Source organism: Centroberyx affinis, unplaced genomic scaffold, assembly GCF_046629955.1.
Source record: "Centroberyx affinis isolate AG114_WGS23_722 - 3 ecotype Tasmania unplaced genomic scaffold, CSIRO-AGI_Caff_v1 ptg002978l_1, whole genome shotgun sequence".
In the NCBI taxonomy this organism is placed as follows: Eukaryota; Metazoa; Chordata; class Actinopteri; order Beryciformes; family Berycidae; genus Centroberyx; species Centroberyx affinis.
The window spans coordinates 37,069-57,246 of NW_027281085.1; the positions used below are offsets into that span (position 1 = coordinate 37,069).

A 20,178-nucleotide genomic window follows, 5' to 3' on the forward strand; every position below is an offset into this window, starting at 1 on the left:
AAAGTGTGAACTATCCACAACTGTTTGAAGTCAAGTGGTAACTATAGTAACCGTGGAGTCTTGGGGTCTGTGCGGTATCCATGGTAACTGGTGGTGTGCTTGTTCTCACAGTGACAGGGAGTACCCCAGGTTGGGCCAGATGATCGTGGATTATGAGAACCCGTTGAAGAAGATGATGGAGGAGTTTGTTCCACATGGAAAGGTAAGAGAACAGGGTCTGTGTGCATGTGGAACAATGTTGATACTCAATCGTTTTTTGTTCTTATTGTCCTTTGTATTTGTAGTTTTGTGTCTTTTGTTTTCTGTAAATCACTGTGTGACAATCTTGTTTGTTGAAAGTGCTCTAAATAAACTCGACATTCAAGTTAGTTGCACACGTTTTGCAATTTAGAATGGATTTCATGTTTAGTTTTTTTTTACCACGGGACGGTTGCCATAGCACCATGGTCCTCAAGTGCCAAATTCAAGTCAGTCAGGGTGAAACACTGCTTTGATACATGGTGATATATATAGCTAAATCTTTTGATAATTGGAACACCTTCACGGCACACTCAACACTTCATCATGTTACTATTTATTAAAATATGAGAGCATGATAGTGTACAACTTCTCCAATATAATAATTTCATGTCATTAAGTTATTGATGAAAATATGTCAAAATGAAAAACACTGCAGAAGAATATTATCATAACTATCCTCGAGAAAGACAACACATTTTATAACAAATACGTTGTTGTATAAGCAGTGCAGCAGTGTACCTAGCAAGCCAAGTAGCCTAACGTTACTGTTTCTTCATTAAAGAGATCAAGGTAACTTACTAACTAGGGAGCCAGAAAGCTGAGATCACGTTCAAATACACAGATAATTAATTAAGCCTGTACTTCATTGTCACAAATGCACTGTGGGACAGAAAATATACTTATTAACTTATTCAGTTGTGATTTCATTAATATTGAAATGAATTTCCTTTGCTCGTCTCTCATCCTCTCCTCTCTTCCCCTCATTTACCCTCTACTCTGTTCCTTTCCTCTCTCATCTTTTCCTCCTTTCCTCTCTCATCCTCTCCTCCTCCTCTCCTCTCCTCCCCCTCCTCCTCTCCCGCCCTCCTGTTATCCAGTCTCTGTCAGATGCGTTGATCAGTCTTCAGATGGTCTATCCCAGGAGGAATCTGTCGGCTGACCAATGGAGGAACGCCCAGCTGCTCTCTCTCATCTCTGCCCCCTCCACCATGCTCAACCCTGCTCAGTCAGACACTGTTAGTATGGAGAGGGCTTCACGATTATGGCTAGAATGATAATCCCAATTATTTTGTCAGATATTACAATCATGATTACTAATCACAATTCTTAGAGGAACACATTTGGCATCTTGTATCAACAGTTTGACTATTTTCATCCACAGTGGGCATTTTAAATGAAATGTTTAAAATTTCCAGATACTCCATTATTCAATGATTAGTAATTTTGGAAACTGAAAGACAACATAAGATAATACATGATTATTGCACACCCTTACTTTGAAGACCTTGCAATTATAGTTACTTATGGGGATTTTTCTGGTCCTTGCACAGAAAAAGGTTCACTTTTGGGGTTAGAAAATGAATGCTGCAAGTGTAAATTCCCACATTGTGTGTGTGCAACAAGCAGTAGACAGTGGCCAAAATACCCGTTGAGAAGAGTTGGCATTGGTTGTGTAGCCTTGGCTTTATCCAGACATATGACACATTCCCCTCAATGTGCTCTGTCCTTGGTTTTTACTTGGCGCCACAGCGCCCCTCTGTGGCAGATTTTTGTATTCCTCCTAATGATTATTCTGTCAAACTAATAGTTTGATTCAACTGCAAAGCAAAATGGCATCAGTGAAATCAACAGATTACTGATTATCTTATCTTTCCATCTCTCTCTCTCTCTCACTCTCCCTCACTTTGTTTGCCTTTAGATGCCATGTGAATACTTGTCACTGGACACAATGGAGAAGTGGATTGTCTGTAAGTACACCCCTCCATGTTTTATGTTTCTGATGCGTTTGTTAGGGCATGTTTATCTTAACTGGTTGCCAATTTATCATAATTGATAATAACTGATAATGAGTAATTTTGCTTCTGACTGCACTTAGGCTTCCCGCTGATAATCAATCTCTCTGTCCGTTCTCTTTCACTCCCTCCCTTTCTCTCTCTTTCTCTCTATTGTTGGTAATAACTTGAGCAAACTGGCTAGATTTAATATGATGTAAAGATATTTCACTTTGATAACAATCTGTCTCTCTCTTTGAAAGTGTGTTAATTTCTTTCCTTCTCTCTCTCTCTCTCCCTCCCTCCCTCTCTCTAGTTGGTTTCATCCTTTGCCATGCGGTGCTGAACAGCGACGCAGCAGCGTTGTCGTTGTGGAAGCTGGCTCTGCAGAGTTCCTCCTGTCTCTGCCTGTTCAGGGATGAAGTTTTCCACATCCACAAGGCTGCAGAGGACCTGTTTGTTAACATCAGAGGGTAGGGGCATCTGTAAATGTAGACACACACACACAGACAAACGCACACTTAAACTGCATTCACAAGATGGCAGAGGCCGTGTTGGACACACAGATTTATGGGATGCATTCATAAGGAGAACAAATGCAGAGTGCCTCTTTGGTACGAACAGATAGATATAGAGCACATCTGCATGTAAAGCTTTACAAATATTTTCTTAGAGTATACACTCTGTCATCCATTGTTAATGTGTGTGTGTGTGTGTGTTTTTCAGGTACAACAAACGCATCAATGACATCAGAGAGTGCAAGGAACAGGCTCTGTCTCACGCGTATGTACAAAATCTTATTATTAATCCCAACCAGGGTTTGTATGCCACTTTTACTCTTCGCCCCTCACACACACACACACAAACACAAACACTTACTTATTATTCATGGTATTCATGTTTGTTCACGTTTCTTGGTTTTATTCATTTTCATCACATTTTCATTTATCTTGTAAAGAACTTAACACTCAAGAACTTGTAACACTGTTTTGATAAGTTCTCTAAAAATAAACATATTAACATCATTATTGCATATACTGTATATCCCCATCTCCTTCTCTCACTCCACTTCATCTCTCCTTCCATTTCATTTGCACCTCATCAGAGGTGAGAGAGTCTCATCTCACATCATCAGCTACATCATGTCATTCATTCACATTCATTCCCATTCTCTCTTCTCTGCTTTCCATCTTTCTCTGCCTCCGTCTCTTCAACCATCATTCTAGCTCTGCCTCTAGCCTCTTGTCTCTCCTCTCCATCACATTAGAAAGTCTCACACATAGGAACTTTCTCTCCATCCCTCATTCCCCCTTTCATGTCTTTTTTCCTTTCCCCTTCATCCCTCCTTCTCTGCACTTCTCTCCTCATTACTTATTCTCTCCTCCCCTCTTATCTTCGTCCTCCTCCCTCTGTCATCTTCTCTCCTCTCACCCCTCTTCTTTCTCTTCTTATGGCACTGTCCTGAAAGTGTTAACTTATCATCATTTAAAGATTATGGTTGTGTGTTTTGACATCCCACAGTCCATTCTGACTTCATGTATGTGTCTCTGCAGTGGCTCCATGCACAGAGAGAGACGCAAGTTCCTCAGGTCGGCTCTAAAGGAGTTGGCTACTGTCTTAGCTGACCAGCCTGGACTACTGGGACCTAAGGTAACATGTAATACCACCGTAAAACACTAAAGTACCACCTTAAGTAATACTACATAAGTTTCTTAGCCAACTAACCTGAATTACAGAGACCTAAGGTAGGCATAATATGTAATACCGCCTTAAAACACCCATAATACCCCCTTAAATAGCCCTACAGAATTGTCTCAGGTCCACGTTAACACACTAAAATACCACCTTCAATAGCTCAGGTCCTTATGTTCCTCAGTTCAGCTCAGGAGTTGATTAGACCAACCTGGATTACTGAGACCTAAGGTAATAAGCAATACCACCATAAAACGCTAAAATACCACCTGAAATAGCCCTACACAAGTCTCTCAACTCTGCTATAAAGGAGCTACTGTCTAAGCAGACCAACCTGGATTACTGAGACCTAAGATAGGTCTAATATGTAATACCACCTTAAAACACCCATAATACCAGCTTTAATAGCCCACAGAAGTGTCTCAGGTCAGCTTTAAAGGAGTTGGCTACTGTCTTAGCCGACGAGCCTGGACTATTAGGACCTAAGGTAACGTATAAAAACACTAAAATACCACCTAAAATACTGTAGCTCTACATAAGTCTCACAGCTCTGCTCTAAAGGAGTGAACTAGTGTCTAAGCGGAGCAGCTTGGACTATTGGGTCCTCTGGTTACATATAATGCCACCTTAAAACACTATACCACCATAAAATGCTACAATACCACCTTAAGTCACGCTACATAAGAGGTAGCTGCTGTCTTAGCTGACATGCATGGACTACTGGGATCTAAGGTAACATACGTATAGTACCACCTTTAAATACCACCTCAAATAAGTCCATCGACTGTCTTAACTAACTGGCCTGGGCCATTGGAACCTAAAGAAATAGATTTTACCACCTTAAAAAGCCCTGTGTACTGTATGTTCTACTGGCCAGATGGAGACCTTTTATAAATGTATTACAGAAGATATTTGATATGCAAGACTGCCTTTTTGAACATATTGCATATTAGTTAAGAGACAGACTGCAAGAAACCCATGTGGTTTTTGCCAATTGCACTTGGTAATCTATCTTGGAATTATTCTGGAGAGATTTTCTGACATTTCCTTTCCCCTTCTTTCTATCTGTGTCTCGCTCTACTCTCGTCCACATCTCTCTCTCTCTCTCTTTCTCTCTCTCTCTCTGCCTCGCTAGGCGCTGTTTGTGTTCATGGCGCTGTCGTTTGCCCGTGACGAGATCATCTGGCTGCTTCGACATGCAGACAACATCCAGAAGAAAAGCACAGATGACTTCATAGACAAGTACGCACGCATACACACACACACACACACACACACACACAAACACACACTCACAAACTCCTTTTCTTATTTTCCACTTGAAGCTCGTGTTGCTCTAGTTCCAAGTCTGTTGACAAGTGTGTGTGTGCATGCGTGCGTGCTTACATTTGTGTGTGTGTGTGTGTTGTGCAGACACATAGCGGAGCTGATCTTCTACATGGAGGAGCTCAGAGCTCATGTCAGGAAGTACGGCCCTGTGATGCAGCGATATTATGTCCAGTACCTGTCTGGCTTTGATGCTGTGGTGCTCAATGAACTGGTGCAGGTAGTAACACATGCACTCTGAACACACACACACACACCCTCTCTCTAAAAACAAAAATAAATACTAACACAAATACATGCACAGATTAACACACACTCAAAACTCACACATAGATTGATACACACTTTCTAAATACACATAGTTAACACAAACACACGCTCACTCACACTTAATTAGATGGCATTTTTTTATGACACTGCTTGATACTGAAACTGAACACATTGACAGGATGGGAAATACACATTTTTGTCCTTGTTTGAAAGATGAATTCAGTGTCCTACCGCTTGAACTATTTTACCAGATAGACTGGGTTTTAGAGTAGACTAAAATAGACACATTTACAATTGGTAATTCCCCATTTCCTGCATGCAGTTTTCTCTAACCAGTCTGATAACCTGTCTGTGTCTCTTAGAACCTGTCTGTGTGTCCAGAGGATGAGTCTATCATCATGTCTTCCTTTGTCAACACTATGACCTCTCTCAGCGTCAAACAAGGTAAACTGTTACTATTTATATATATTAATATCAGTCGTGAGAGAAGGAGTAGTATAAGTAGTATTTGTAGAACTAGTAACTGGTCTAATATTAAGTACCATAATGTGAGTGTCATGTCAGTTATTAAACTAACCACAGGTGTGGGAAATGTATATGTATCATTTTGACTGAATTGTCCCTTTTGTGTGTTGCAGTAGAGGATGGAGATGTGTTTGACTTCAGAGGCATGAGACTGGACTGGTTCAGATTGCAGGTAGACACACAAACAAAGGGGCTGAGGTTATGGAGCTGGATGAGCGAATGGTAGAAGTGATGGAGCGGTATTGCGTTGTGACTAATAGCTTTTGCAAAGTGCTAAGTGTTGTTCAAGCTAACCATAAACTTACTAATTTGCATACAATTTCTATCTCAATTGAAATCCACTCTGATAAATTCCCATTCTAGGTTGTAGACTGCGGCTTGGTAAATAAGATTATAAACGAGCACTAGAATTGGAACATGGCCACCTAACTTCCTAAATATAATCTAAACACTATATAAAACTTCTGTAGACTAAATATGAACAAACAAAAGTAACAAGGAACTAGACTGGATAAAATGGTAGAATAATGAGAAATTCGGTGCAGCCTCAGTCACACAGCTGGCTCTGACAAGTTTGTTAATCCTTGCATTGATGATTTCACACATCTTTAGTTGGGGGTGGCAGCAATGTTCTACTTTCTCTGCACTCAACACAATAGTACCTCAAGACTTTTGGTATTACATCAGAGATTGGGGTCGGGCCAGAAGTCCCGCAGGGTGTTCAATTTCAACCAACTGGGGTCAGGAAAACTATGATTTTTCTGCCAGCTGGATGATATTGTTTCGGATTTTCTCAGAAATATTGAACTGCTGTCCAGGAATAATACTTTTCACCATATAGAAGGCATACAAACAAGTTTGAATTGAAATGAAAAATGTGAGCTAGGTTTAATTGCATTTTAAGATGAGATAAGATAGTACTTTATTGATCCCCTTTGGGAAATTCAGGAAGACATGACTCTACTAACTGGTGAAACAATCACAAAATCTCAGCCTGTACCAGTGTAGGTAAAGTCAGTCTGGTGCAGCTGACCATGAGAAGTTTGGTAAAATGATGACCTCCAATATCTAAATGCATCGCACTCTCTCTCTTTCTTACTATTCCTTCCTCCCTTCCTCCATACTTCTGTCTGTCTTGCGTCCTGCAGGCCTATACCAGTGTCTCTAAAGCCAGTCTGGGTATAGCCGATCACAGGGAGCTGGGTAAGATGATGAACACCATCATCTTCCACACCAAGATGGTGGACTCCCTGGTGGAGATGCTGGTTGAGACGTCGGACCTGTCCATATTCTGGTGAGACGGACACACGCACATAAACATACACACTTAAGTATGTACGCATGCACATACACAGGTCCAGCTCATATTCAAGATGAACTGAAACAATTTCCAAGCTTTTATTTAGATTTATGGGTTTGTTTCAGATAGGGCATCATTCATGCCTAAAACGATAAACCTGATTATTTTGTTGGATACAGAGTTAATAATTTGTTTCTCGGGATGATCTGCGGGATAAAATGCACAAGCTACTAAGATGTACTTTTAGCATCTTTTATCAGCAACTCAACTATCTTCAGGTGCACTGGGTGTTGTAAATTAAATTAAATGTTAATGCCAATATGGCAATGTTCTACAATTTATTGTGGAAACTAAATTCGATATATGATAAAACATGAATGATAGTGCAGCCTTAGATTCAGACCAGCCCTATGCTCAACAACAAGTCATTTTGAACATTGCATCGGTCATCAAACATTTTAAGATATGCTGACTTGGAGTAACTTATTTGAAATGGGTGTGTATCTCTTGTTTATTTCTCTCTTACTGTGTGTTTTAATGTGTGTGTGTGTGTGTGTGTGTGTGTCTGTCTGTGTGTCTGTGTGTAGTTTCTACAGCCGTGCGTTTGAGAAGATGTTCCAGCAGTGCCTGGAGCTTCCCTCCCAGAGCAGACACTCCATCTGCTTCCCTCTGCTCTGCACACACTTCATGTCCTGTACACACGAGCTCTGTCCCGAGGAGGTAACTACACACACACACACACACACACACACACACACACGCAAATAGATACACACACATGTATACAGATAAGAAACATGCAAAACATGCATACACAAACACACTTGTTAATTGCCGGTCATTCATTGTGACTGTTCCTACACACAGATCGACAAAGACACATACTGTTCACACACTTCCACACATCAACCTATGCATAATGATAAGGATAATAATAATGATTTTTCTTTGTGTGTGTCTGTCTGTTTTGGGGGTTTTTTTATCTTTTTTTTCTTTCTTTTTTTTCAGCGTCACCACATAGGGGATCGAAGCCTGTCGTTGTGCAACATGTTTCTGGATGAGATGGCCAAACAGGCCAGGAACCTGATCACTGACATCTGCACTGAACAATGTACACTCAGCGACCAGGTAGAAACACACACACGCACACACACACACAAGTTGGGAGCACCTGTTATATAAATGTACTTACACCACTCGCAATAATACTCCAGAGGTTGTACCTATGATCACAAACAAGAACAGAGTTGTGGGTGTTAAGGCTTTTATGCAACAGTTCCAAACACTCACACAAGAGTTTTCTTGAAAGTATACTTTAGAATTAAAATTGAGAGAAACCAAGAAAGATCACTAACAAGCTCCCTGGTTACCGCGGTACTTGGCATAGCAACATGTACCATATTTGAACACATGGCTAGCTGTGAGCTTTGAGGGAACTAACAGCTCGGTTGAAATCTTTGACGGATCAAATTATTTGGTCTATAGTACCTATTTTATAATATAACACACTGTTGAATTAATGTTGTGATTCCTTTGTTGATGCATGGCATTAAAAGCTGCTAAACTGTACCTCTGTATGTCTGTTTAGTTTCTTACTTAAAGAACTGTCCAAAGAACATCAACCAGACCATTAATAATAAACTTTCTCTGTCTGTTTTTCCCCATCTGTCCCTCTTTGTCTCAATCTCTCTCTCTCTCCCCTCGTCTTCCTTTCTCTCGCCACCCATCTGTCTCTCTTCCTCTGCCTGTCTCTCTCTCTCTCTCTCTGTAGCTTCTTCCCAAGCACTGTGCGAAGACCATCAGCCAGGCAGTGAACAAGAAGAGCAAGAAGGCGACGGGGAAGAAGGGTGAGCCGGAGAGAGAGAAACCAGGAGTGGAGAGCATGAGGAAGAACAGACTACTGGTCACCAAGTTAGTAACACACACATGCACACACACAAGCAAATACACAGAGGAAATTCAAAGACTTTGCTCTCTACTTCCCCTGGCTTTCTTTCTATCGCTATCTGTTTGTATCCATCTGTCTCTGTTTATGCATCCATTAATAATCCTGTAATAATTGTTAATAATAGATTAATAACCCTGTTTTTTTTTCATTATCATTAAATTCCCCACAGCACTGATTGAACGGTTTCTCCAACTATGTTCATGACAGTATTAACAGTAACATTTAGCTATACTTTCCCATATATTTTGATATATTTTGGCATATATTCCACACTTATTGTTCATTTCCCATACTTCTTATTTATACATTCTACTTCTTATGTTCTGGTCAATTACACAACCCCCATTTGCTCTATTCTTGCTTATATTCTATTGTCTGTTTATGTTTATTGTATTTTTCTCCACTGTATCCCATAACTGTTTGCTGCTACAACGACCCAGTTTCCCCATAGGATGATTTAGGTTTCAGCTTATCTTAATCAACACATTTTAATCTTGTTGTTTTCGTCTTCTTCCAGTCTGGATAAACTCCACACAGCGTTATCTGAACTGTGCTTCTCCATCAACTACGTTCCCAACATGGTGGTCTGGGAGCACACGTTCACACCGAGAGAGTACCTCACCTCGCATCTGGAGATACGATTTACCAAGTAAGCGTGCAGATCCATACACACACACACACACACACACACACACACACACACACACACACACACACACACACACACACACACACAGATGTATAGTTAACCCTGGTAGTCGTCTCTTCCTTCCCTTTCTCTGCCCTCCCCACATCTCTCTCTCCCACCACTTCTCTGTACATTTACATTTACATTGCATATTATTAAGCTGGCACTCTTATCCAGACTGACTTACAATGAGTACAACAGTAGAATAAGCATTAATTCCTGGATCACCATCATCACAAGCAGCCATCGGTAAGGAGTTGCAAGGGTTAGAGTCATAGTGCTTTGACAGCAGATTTAACGATATTCCTCTGACAAATGAATGAGCATGTTGGAGATCGGTGCTCGGAAAGGAAATAAGAGCAAAAAACGAGGGCATCTACAAGGGAATCACAACATTAAAAGAGGGAGGAGGGTATGATTTTTTTATTTTTATCAAGATAAGAACATATTGGCATATTAGAGCAAAAAAAGGAGGAATGTGTGGGTTGCTCACTCTCTCTGACTCTCCAGTAGAAAAAAAAGTTCTGACTGTATGTATTTAAATTTTATTTGTCCCCGAGTAGATTTCTGGTGCTGTAGATTTTGTTATATTATTTTCTTGTGCGCTTACTTGTGTCTGTGGGAGTTGATGAGGTTTTAAGGTGTTTTTAAGCCACTTTATCCTCTGATCTGTGGTGGGATGTTGCGTCTCGCTCTCTCTCCAGGTCTATAGTGGGGATGACCATGTATAACCAGGCTACTCAGGAGATAGCCAAGCCCAGCGAACTGCTGACCAGCGTCCGGGCCTACATGACCGTGCTGCAGTCCATAGAGAACTACGTCACCATCGACATCACCAGGGTCTTCAACAACGTCCTCCTGCAGCAGACGCAGCACCTAGACAGCCATGGGGAACCCACCATCACCAGTCTATACACCAACTGGTGAGTTAGCTGCATTAGTCTCACTGGAGGAAGTCAAGTCATGCCATTTTCATAGGGATTGGACAATATGCTTATCTCAGGATATAATTCGATACGCGATATGGGGCATAATACAACAATGCCAACAACGATAGGATGTAATAAATAAAAGATCAATGACAACAAAACATGACTGTGCAGAATTATGTTTATTTCGGAGCCACAAATCTCTCTAGCAATGGCATTGGCTTGGTAGAATGTAAACACCAATATCAAAATGTCATTACAATGTGCAAATAATAGAATATCTTGTAGTTGTAGCTAATATTGCGATTCATTTTTCCGCCCCACGATGCGTATTTTCACATTTTGTTGTATTGAGATATATTGAATTTCGATATATCGTCTGATCCCTACGTTTTCACAAATGTAATAGAGTGATTTTCGAGGCACAATACTAGAGGAGATAGGAACACAAGTTAATAATAATAATAATAATAATACTAAACTTTATTTGTATAGCACCTTTCATACAAGAAATGCAGCTCAAAGTGCTTTACAACCAAGAAATTACACGCATGAAAATAGACATAGAATGAGCATAACATAAGATGGAAAATAAAACCCACTGAATAATAATACAAATAAGGTTAAGAAATAGAGTACAAGTTGAAGCAGAAGTATGTCCAAAAACATTGTTTGGATCGCTAGAATACAAACATATTTCCTTGTGGATGGCAGAAGTCTCATGTCAAAAAAACGTACACGTAGAATAAAGGATTCAGTTAGCACTTATAAGTTGCTCAGATCTCACACTGCAAAAGCACTCTAAGCTATTGAGAGACGGCTCCCACAAACAACATCACCTTAGAGCGTGATCAGTAAAAATTGGAGCCCACATCCACCAATTACCAATTGTTAGAAACCCTTTTATCAGCCCAACGGATAAATTGGTCGACCTCTAATTTTTAGTCCCATGCAGAAGGGTGTCGTTAGTGATTGTTACGGGGCGCGTGTCCCAGCGGGAGTTATAGTAGCAGGACAAAAAACTAAATGTTTTTCAGGCATCTCTCATGTTCTCTGACAGTTCTAGTGCTGTCTGGATCTTGTTTGATGCAAATGCAACAATGTTAATTAAAAAACAAAAAATTCAACCCAATGTTTATACCCACTGGCTTGGCACCCTCTGCTTGAGTTGTATGTCTGCAATACTAATCGCATGCAGGCAGGGCTTAGTTAGACACAAACGGCGAGAATATTTTTCTTGCATTTGCTATCAAATTAAGTTCTAAAATTTAAGAGGTTTTTTTATTTATTTTGGGGACACCTTCAGGTCACTAAGTGCTTGTGTTCTACCATTAAAACAAACTGAATCGGTGCATTATAGCAGTAAAGAGACATTCATCTGCATTTGTAATCACACTTAGAAATATAATTACAGATTTCCATAGATAGACAGATAGATATGTGTGTGTTTGTTTATGTTTTTTATAGGTGAATGTTTTTCATATAATTCAACTTTGATTAGACATTCAAAAACATTGATATTACTAAAACAGCCACACTGATGGACAGATAGAGAGACAGAGACCTAGAGCCCATATTGAACAACTACCTCCTCTGTGTGTGTGTGTGTAGGTACTTGGAGACGTTGCTCCGTCAGGTCAGTAACGGACACATCGCCTACTTCCCCGCCATGAAGGCCTTCGTCAACCTGCCCACCGAGAACGAACTGACATTCAACGCTGAGGAATACTCCGACATCTCTGGTATGAACACAGACACACAATGCCTAGACAGTCTAATGAGAGAGGGAACTACTTATATGATCCAGGCTTTATTTCTGTTGTCAGCTGCACATTTTGTCTTTTCTGCTGAAAGCATCTGCAGCAATGGGCTGTCTTTGTAATTTGGTGTGGTTTTTTTTTTTTACAGAGATGCGCTCTCTATCGGAGCTGCTGGGGCCGTACGGCATGAAGTTCCTCAGTGAGAGTCTGATGTGGCACATCTCCTCACAGGTCGCGGAGCTGAAGGTAGGCACACACACACACACACACACTCACACACATAATACACACACAATAGGTGGAAACTACAGAATTACAGGATACAGAATAGTTTTCCATTTTCATACAATAGCCTGCTTAGTTTAACACCCATAATAGAATAGAAATCATTGAAAAAAAGATAATGCTTGTAATATAAATATGAAGTGAAATATCAGTTTTAATGCTCATTGTTTATCTGTGTGTGTTTTTGTGTGTGTGTGTGTAGAAACTGGTGGTAGACAACGTGGAGGTGTTGACCCAGATGAGGACGAGCTTCGACAAACCAGACCACATGGCAGCTCTCTTCAAGAAACTCACCTGTAATCACAAGCACACACTCAAGACACACACACACACACACACACACTTGTGCACATAGACATGCTCATGTTTGTTAGTACCATTTCATTCAAATGCAATATTTTGCGATTTTTTCAACTTCAGTTAGATACCAGATACCGAGAAAATAGTGCAAATCATAATTATTCAGCCCAAACAACACTTTATATTCACCATGCACTGCTTCAGTTTGTTTGATATGGAAATTTTCTGAAATAACATATCATATCTGATTGCTAATGTTGGAATAAATTCACACACAAAACACTTTGATTACACTGTTTTTCTAGTACTGTTGTTGCCTCTCTTCTGACCGGCTGGCTTGCTTTCTTGTTTTCTTTCACGTCTTTGTAAAAGTGATTGGAGTTGATTTGTGACTCTATGTCTGTAATTCTGGATACAAAATTCCTGAATACAAATTTGTTAGTGCTTGTTGTAAAGTTAATAGTTGCTGGGCAAAAAAAGATTAAAAAATAATTAAGATCCAATGCAAAGATTCGGCAAAGTACAGCACAGCCAAGCCGATTGTTTGTAATACAAGGCATTTGAAAGGAAAGTGGGATTACAGACGTTTGGATGTGGATTATCTGTTAACAGATTATTAGAATATAATGAAGGGTGAACAGGTCGTCTAATCTGCTGCCGTCTTCCTCAGCGTACCCACTTTACTCCTAAGGGTTTAATAAATTAATGGTATTGATTCTGTGCGTGATGTATGGCTGTGGACAGGACAGAGGAAGACCGTCACTGACTAACTGATCAGTTTGTTAGATTCTTTGATAGCTGCATTTGTTAAATGTTTAATTGATGTATTTTTGATTGATTTTGTGTTTGTTTGTTTGTAGCTGTGGACAGTGTTTTGAAGAGAATGACTATCATCGGAGTCATCCTGTCCTTCCGCTCCCTGGCTCAGGAGGCTCTGAGAGACGTAAGACACACACACACACACACACTCACACACATGCCCTCATGCATGTAGACACACATAATGCATGCAAAGATTGTTACACACAACACACAGGCACAGTTGAAAGGTAAAACATCAAAACGGGTGCCAATCAGGAAATGAACCTGTCCCTGTTCCTAAAAAGTCATAGTAAAACATTCTACACTGATACTTATCTCTCTCTCTCTCTCTCTCTCTCTCTCTCTCTCTCTCTCTCTCTCTCTCTCTCTCTCTCTCTCTCTCTCTCTCTCTCTCTCTCTCTCTCTCTCTCTCTCTCTCTCTCTCTCTCTCTTTTTTTTTTTTTCTTCTCTCCTTCATCCTCGCTCCTTCTCTCCTTCCTCTCTCCTTCTTTCTTGCTCCTTCTCTCCTTTGCAATTTTTCTCTCTCTTTCTCCTTCCTCTATTTCTCTCTCCCTCTCTCTCTGGCTCCCTCTCCCTTTCTACATCCATCTCTCTCTCTCTCTCTCTCTCCCTCTCTCTCCTCATCTGCCTCTGTTTGACTCTCTATCTGTAGGTTTTGTCTTGTCATATTCCATTCCTGGTCAGTTCAGTGGAGGATTTCAAGGACCACATCCCCCGAGAGACAGACATGAAGGTAACACACGCTGAAAAGACACAAACACTGAAAACACACTGGACACAAATACTGGAAACAGTCCAAATTGCGTTCAAAGCTGTTGTCTGTGTGTAATTTGCTTTCTCTCCTTTGTGTGTGTGTGTGTGTGTGTGTGTGTGTGTAGGTGGCAATGAATGTCTATGAGCTGTCGTCGGCAGCAGGTTTACCCTGTGAGATCGACCCTGCACTGGTGGTGGCACTGTCTTCACAAAAGAGTGGTAAGTTACACACACAGAAACACACAAATAAATACACACACACATGACAAACACACATACAAGCAGGCAGCCACGCACCCGTCTCCTAATAGTTGTCCTGTGTGTTGTGTGTGTGTGTGTGTGTGTGTAGAGAACATCAGTCCAGAGGAGGAGTACAAGATCGCCTGCCTGCTGATGGTGTTTGTGGCCGTTTCCATGCCAACGCTGGCTAGCAACGTGATGTCGCAGTACAGCCCCGCCATAGAAGGTAGGTCGCCATGTGGGAACGTATTAACAACTGTATGTAATATCAGGCTAATACCAGGATCACACAGGGGACTGGTACGGAGCGCAGGAGAAAATAATAGATAGATCTCATAGTTTACTGCATGAAGGGCATGAGCTGTATTGCATGCACATGACAGACTTCATTACCTTGTCTTTATAAATTCACAAGATGCAAGATTAATCATGCCCTCACCTTTAGTATGTATGTTTTTTAAAGTTTGTGCAAACCAAGTGATTTATTTTGTTATCTATATATAGTTGAATGGAACTTTTGATAAGGTGTCATGGACAGAAATTAGTTAAGAGTTTTGCTCAAGGTAAAAAAAACTCAGGAGTTATGAAGTCATTACCTATCGACAACCTTGAGATGAAAGGCGTTGTTGTTGTTGTTGGTAAGAAACATTTGACAAGGATAATGAGAGCTAATGGGCTCTACCGTTGTCAATATGCAGACTTGAGGAATGTTGTAGAATTAAGTTTCAGTTGTAATGATTTCTTTCGATCAGCATTTAGAGTTGTCCAGTGTTCAGAAAAGTGGTTGGTGCGGCTGTACTGCCACTAAATATTAACTTATAATTACATGATAACATTTAATATCTATTTGCACTCTTTTTATGAAACTCAAGCGCAGGTTTTATACATCGTGCACACACAATAGCGTGTCATGTGTCAGTATGAAATACTAAACCAGAATAATTTATTTCCTCTCAGGATGGCCAGTCCCAGGCTGGATTGCATTTCTCCAGTTTTTTCCAAAAAAAAAAAAAGACATACAAATAACATGTCAGAAATCAAAACAAAGTTACTTGATTTTCTCATAGCAAGGTTCTCTTGTTCTTCCTCTTGCTGTTCTTCTTCTTCTACTAAGTGTGTGTTTGCTGCCCCCAACAGGCCACTGTAACAACATCCACTGCCTGGCCAAAGCCATCAACCAGATCGCTGCGGCTCTCTTCACCATCCACAAGGGAAGCATAGAGGATCGCCTGAAAGAGTTCCTGGCTGTAAGACACATACATGCAATTTAATTGTTACTGATTTTATTTTCTTCATATGATTGTATTAAATATTCTTTTTAAAATCTGTATGTAATGTATTCAATTCTTGATTCTAAATCTTTATTTGCAGCTGTCACATCTGAACTACTAGGTTAAAAAATGAACATTAAACACACATGCAGAGTAAGATAGACAGTGACACACATACACTGTTTCTGTATCATAACTGTGTTTTCTTTGTGTGTGTGTGTGTGTGTGTGTGTGTGTGTGTGTGTGTGTGTGTGTGTATATAGCTGGCCTCATCCAGCCTGTTGAAGATTGGTCAGGAGACGGACAAGATGACGACACGCAACCGAGAATCTGTCTACCTGCTGCTGGATATGGTGAGAGAGAGAAAATGAGACACAGGAGATGGAGAGTGAGGGAAAGTGAGGGGAGGGAGCTGATTGGCAGGAAGAGAGAAAGACAGTGTGAGTGAGATTTGATGAGTGAAAAGCAGAGTGTGATGGGAGTTTTCACAGCTGGTAGCTCTCTCTGTCTCCCTCGTGCCGGCTTTATTCCCTGTGTGGAGTTCAATGATTTTCTTTTTTTTTTTTAGGAACAATTATTGACATGCTTAGAGATGTGCATTGCAAAGAAATGTAAATTTAATTGCTCAGAAGTAAGCAGTCATATGGACAGCGCAGCGACTTGTATATATATATATATGTTTTGACATTTTGTGACTGAGTTCAAGATAAGAAATTTGTATTATTCTCCCTTAAAATTTCATAATATTACCACATAGGTTGAAACGTTTGCACTAACACAAAATATGATTTGATTTATTTATGTAATAGGGGAAGTGTATATTAGTGAACATTTAAAACCAAATGTAAATATGAGCCACCAGGCTAATTTTCATCTGTTGTCCCTTGGCAGGTTGATGTCACAGTAACAATACATGTCACAGTTTAATGAATCTACATCAAATAATTATAGTATAATAGCATAAATAAATCTGGTTACACTCCTAATGAACCAATAGCAGAATCATTCTGGTTTCTTCCTCTGCGTCTCAGCATGCCAGTTCCTTTATATTTCTATTTATCAGTGAACTGAACCAGGTTTGCCTCTTGTGTTCCAGATCGTCCAGGAGTCTCCCTTCCTGACCATGGACCTGCTGGAGTCGTGTTTCCCCTACGTTCTGCTGCGTAACGCCTACCACGCCGTCTACAAACAGAGCATCAGCGCCAACGCATAGACACACACCCACTAAACGATTCCTACCACGCTGTCTCTAAACAGCAGTAGCGCTAATGCATAGACACACACACACACACTAAACACACAGCGAAACGCCTTCCGTGCTGTCTGCCATCGGAGCATCGGTGCTCACGCATCGACACACACACAGCAAATACACACTAAACAATGCCTGCCATCTTCAAACAGCGTTAGTGCAAACACATCAGCGCACACGAGAGATACACTAAATCCAAACCAAACACACTGAACACAGTAAACTATGCCTACAGTGCCATCACCTACCACTCTGTCGACAAAGCAGCATCAGTGTTAACGACAACACAAGCTAACGTTAACACACACCTTACAAACGACGGGAACAATGCATTAGCGCTAATGCGAAAACACACCGAACCCGCGCTAAATACGAACAAATACACTAAATGCGGGCAACAAACACACTTAAAACGCCACAAAAACGTACAAAATGTCTACAGTGCTGTGTACAAAGACAGCAGAGGCACACACACGCTCGACACTAAACGTACAGACCGACGTGAAATACACACTAAACACACACGCTAGCTGGATGAAGTTGGGGGATCAGTGTCTTTATTTTAATCATTGTACTTTTTTCATGATGTTGCCAGGGACCATAACCATAGCAACACAAATATACCATACGTTTGGTTGGTTTAAAAGAACAAAAATATAAATATATATATATATAGTTGACACTACTAAAATATTCCTTCTTTGTTTTTGTTTTTTTTTGGGACGAAAGATTTGAGATTTTCAGCATATTTGTGGTGATGGATTTGGATGCTTTGTTTTGGAATGGAAATGATTCTGATGTAATGCGGGGGTTTGATTTTATCGGGGCGGGCGGGTAATGATTCCTGTGTTGATAATGAAAGACATGTTGCTTGTTAATGTAAGTTTACACACACACACACACACACACACACACACACACACACACACACACTGACAGACATACTGAACATACGTATACATGCGCACTAATCTTCCAACATTTCATAATGAAGACACACACACACACACTTATATAACATGGTGATGTTTTCTTTCTTTTTTTCTAGCTAGTCGTAACATGAACTTTTTGTGGGTAAAAATATAATATCTGTATTCTACTTTGATGTGAACTGAACTCGTCTGTTTTTAATGTTTATGTTTTGTTATTTTTATGATGACGACAATGATGACGATTTTGCCAAATGTGTTGACACTAAAAACATGCATCAGGGCTTGGAAGTGGAGTGTTTGGATGTTATTGGGTGAAAAGCGTTTGGACGGTAAAAAAAAAAAACCCTCTGGTTGTTCTGGAAACAATCTGCCTGACTCTGTGGCAGCTCAGTTAAGAGGAGGAGGGATTACACAGGCATTTCTCCAGTGGGAACCATCTTTAAAATACTGCAGTAGTACTACAGTGATGCATTCATGTACTTTCCCTACACCTAAAAAATACTCCCCTCAGTTATCGCTGTCAGTAAGAGTTTGTTAGTCATCTCTCCTGGTTAAATAAAGGTCTAATAGGTTCTACAGTGTAAAGTAGAACTGAACAAGCCAGTATAAAACGATTCATTCCTCTCATGCGGTTTCTTGCAAGATGATTCCTCGCTCCTTCCGGCTGCTGAAAAGAGATTGATTTTTCCATTTTTGTTGACCTTTATTTATCCAGGGAAGGTTTGCTCAGCACACACACACACACTTTTTCAGCAATGCCCCAGCTTCACATTCTCAGTTACACACACACACACACACACAGTCTCTGAAGCAGCTGGGGGCGAAGTGCCTTGCACAAAGGCACCTCGGCAGCAGCTGTCGAGGGAGGGGGCGGCATTTCTCGTTCACCATCTACACTCCCATGGTTCGATGGATGTGTTGCCAACTCTTTAACTGTAATCGGAGCTAATAAATTAAGGCTAACCAGTGCCATCCAAGCAGAATAAAAGCGAATACTGACCGATAACACATTCTCAGACCTGTAGACCCATAAAAGTCTTTAACACACGAAAAGCTGGAGCTGGAAAAACACAAATATTTTTTAGACGTTCCACTGGATTTTAACCTGCGGTCGACGGGGGCGTCCCTGCATGTCGTGCGGGACCTTGTAGGACAGACAGATGGGGAAAACCTTTATAAAAGTGCAGTCTGATTTTTATTATCAACGCATGGCAAGGGCTACATACAGAGACACGAACACAAACCACGCTCCCTCTATGCTGGCCCTCTGCTGATGTAGTACTAACACCGGGACTCTGTCTGGAAGCTCATATTGCATACTAGCCAGTCAGTATCTTTCAGTATACTTCTAGTTTAGAGCAGTTTGAAGTTTAATAGAAGTAAAAACCAGAAAAGGCAGATGTTGCAGTTGCATAATGCATTGACATTTATGTAGTAGGAATACACTAAAAACTATTTAGTAGCTATTGTGTCTTTCTGCATACTGTGTAGTATGTGTATGCCTACTGCGTACTATCAAGTATGTAACGTGTGTATTCCTACTGCATACTTTGCAGTAGGTTCTGTGTATATTTCCACTGCATAATCAGTAATGGGTATGCATTATCAGCGTGACAGGACGGGTCCATGGAGACATTCTGCCATTTGATGTGGAATGGTTGCTGTTTTCTCTCTAACCTCTTTTTTGTGTCTCTGATTCCACCGTGTAACTTTAATGACATGAATAAAATAAACTTTAGGGCTGTGTCAGACTCCAGCTGTGAGTGTCTGTGGGTGGATGGACGGATTTATCGGTGGTTGGTCTCAACAGTCAGGCTCAAGTCACAATTTTAGTCGCTTGAGACTTGACTTGATGCATGAAGAGAATATTTGA

General features: G+C 40.6%; 1 protein-coding gene across 7 annotated transcripts in view; it reads left to right on the forward strand.

Moving 5' to 3' along the window:
* Nucleotides 1–18,593, forward strand: part of nckap1 (NCK-associated protein 1) — a 36,222-nt gene extending 17,629 nt beyond the window's left edge. For 6 of the 7 annotated variants that reach the window (XM_071537039.1, XM_071537041.1, XM_071537042.1 and 3 more), the window contains 26 exons: nt 112–202; nt 1,119–1,256; nt 1,940–1,988; nt 2,329–2,485; nt 2,739–2,795; nt 3,566–3,662; nt 4,840–4,946; nt 5,118–5,250; nt 5,663–5,744; nt 5,939–5,997; nt 6,974–7,119; nt 7,713–7,845; nt 8,134–8,253; nt 8,897–9,036; nt 9,591–9,722; nt 10,466–10,684; nt 12,302–12,432; nt 12,599–12,696; nt 12,938–13,031; nt 13,896–13,978; nt 14,510–14,590; nt 14,736–14,829; nt 14,960–15,076; nt 15,988–16,097; nt 16,385–16,474; nt 17,218–18,593. In XM_071537039.1, coding sequence (XP_071393140.1) covers nt 112–202; nt 1,119–1,256; nt 1,940–1,988; nt 2,329–2,485; nt 2,739–2,795; nt 3,566–3,662; nt 4,840–4,946; nt 5,118–5,250; nt 5,663–5,744; nt 5,939–5,997; nt 6,974–7,119; nt 7,713–7,845; nt 8,134–8,253; nt 8,897–9,036; nt 9,591–9,722; nt 10,466–10,684; nt 12,302–12,432; nt 12,599–12,696; nt 12,938–13,031; nt 13,896–13,978; nt 14,510–14,590; nt 14,736–14,829; nt 14,960–15,076; nt 15,988–16,097; nt 16,385–16,474; nt 17,218–17,334 — 2,875 coding nt within the window. In that variant the 3' untranslated portion in view covers nt 17,335–18,593. The remainder of the gene's footprint in view (nt 1–111; nt 203–1,118; nt 1,257–1,939; nt 1,989–2,328; nt 2,486–2,738; nt 2,796–3,565; nt 3,663–4,839; nt 4,947–5,117; nt 5,251–5,662; nt 5,745–5,938; nt 5,998–6,973; nt 7,120–7,712; nt 7,846–8,133; nt 8,254–8,896; nt 9,037–9,590; nt 9,723–10,465; nt 10,685–12,301; nt 12,433–12,598; nt 12,697–12,937; nt 13,032–13,895; nt 13,979–14,509; nt 14,591–14,735; nt 14,830–14,959; nt 15,077–15,987; nt 16,098–16,384; nt 16,475–17,217) is intronic. The other variant, XM_071537040.1, reaches the window with a different exon arrangement.
* The last annotated feature ends 1,585 nt before the right edge of the window (nt 18,594–20,178 follow it).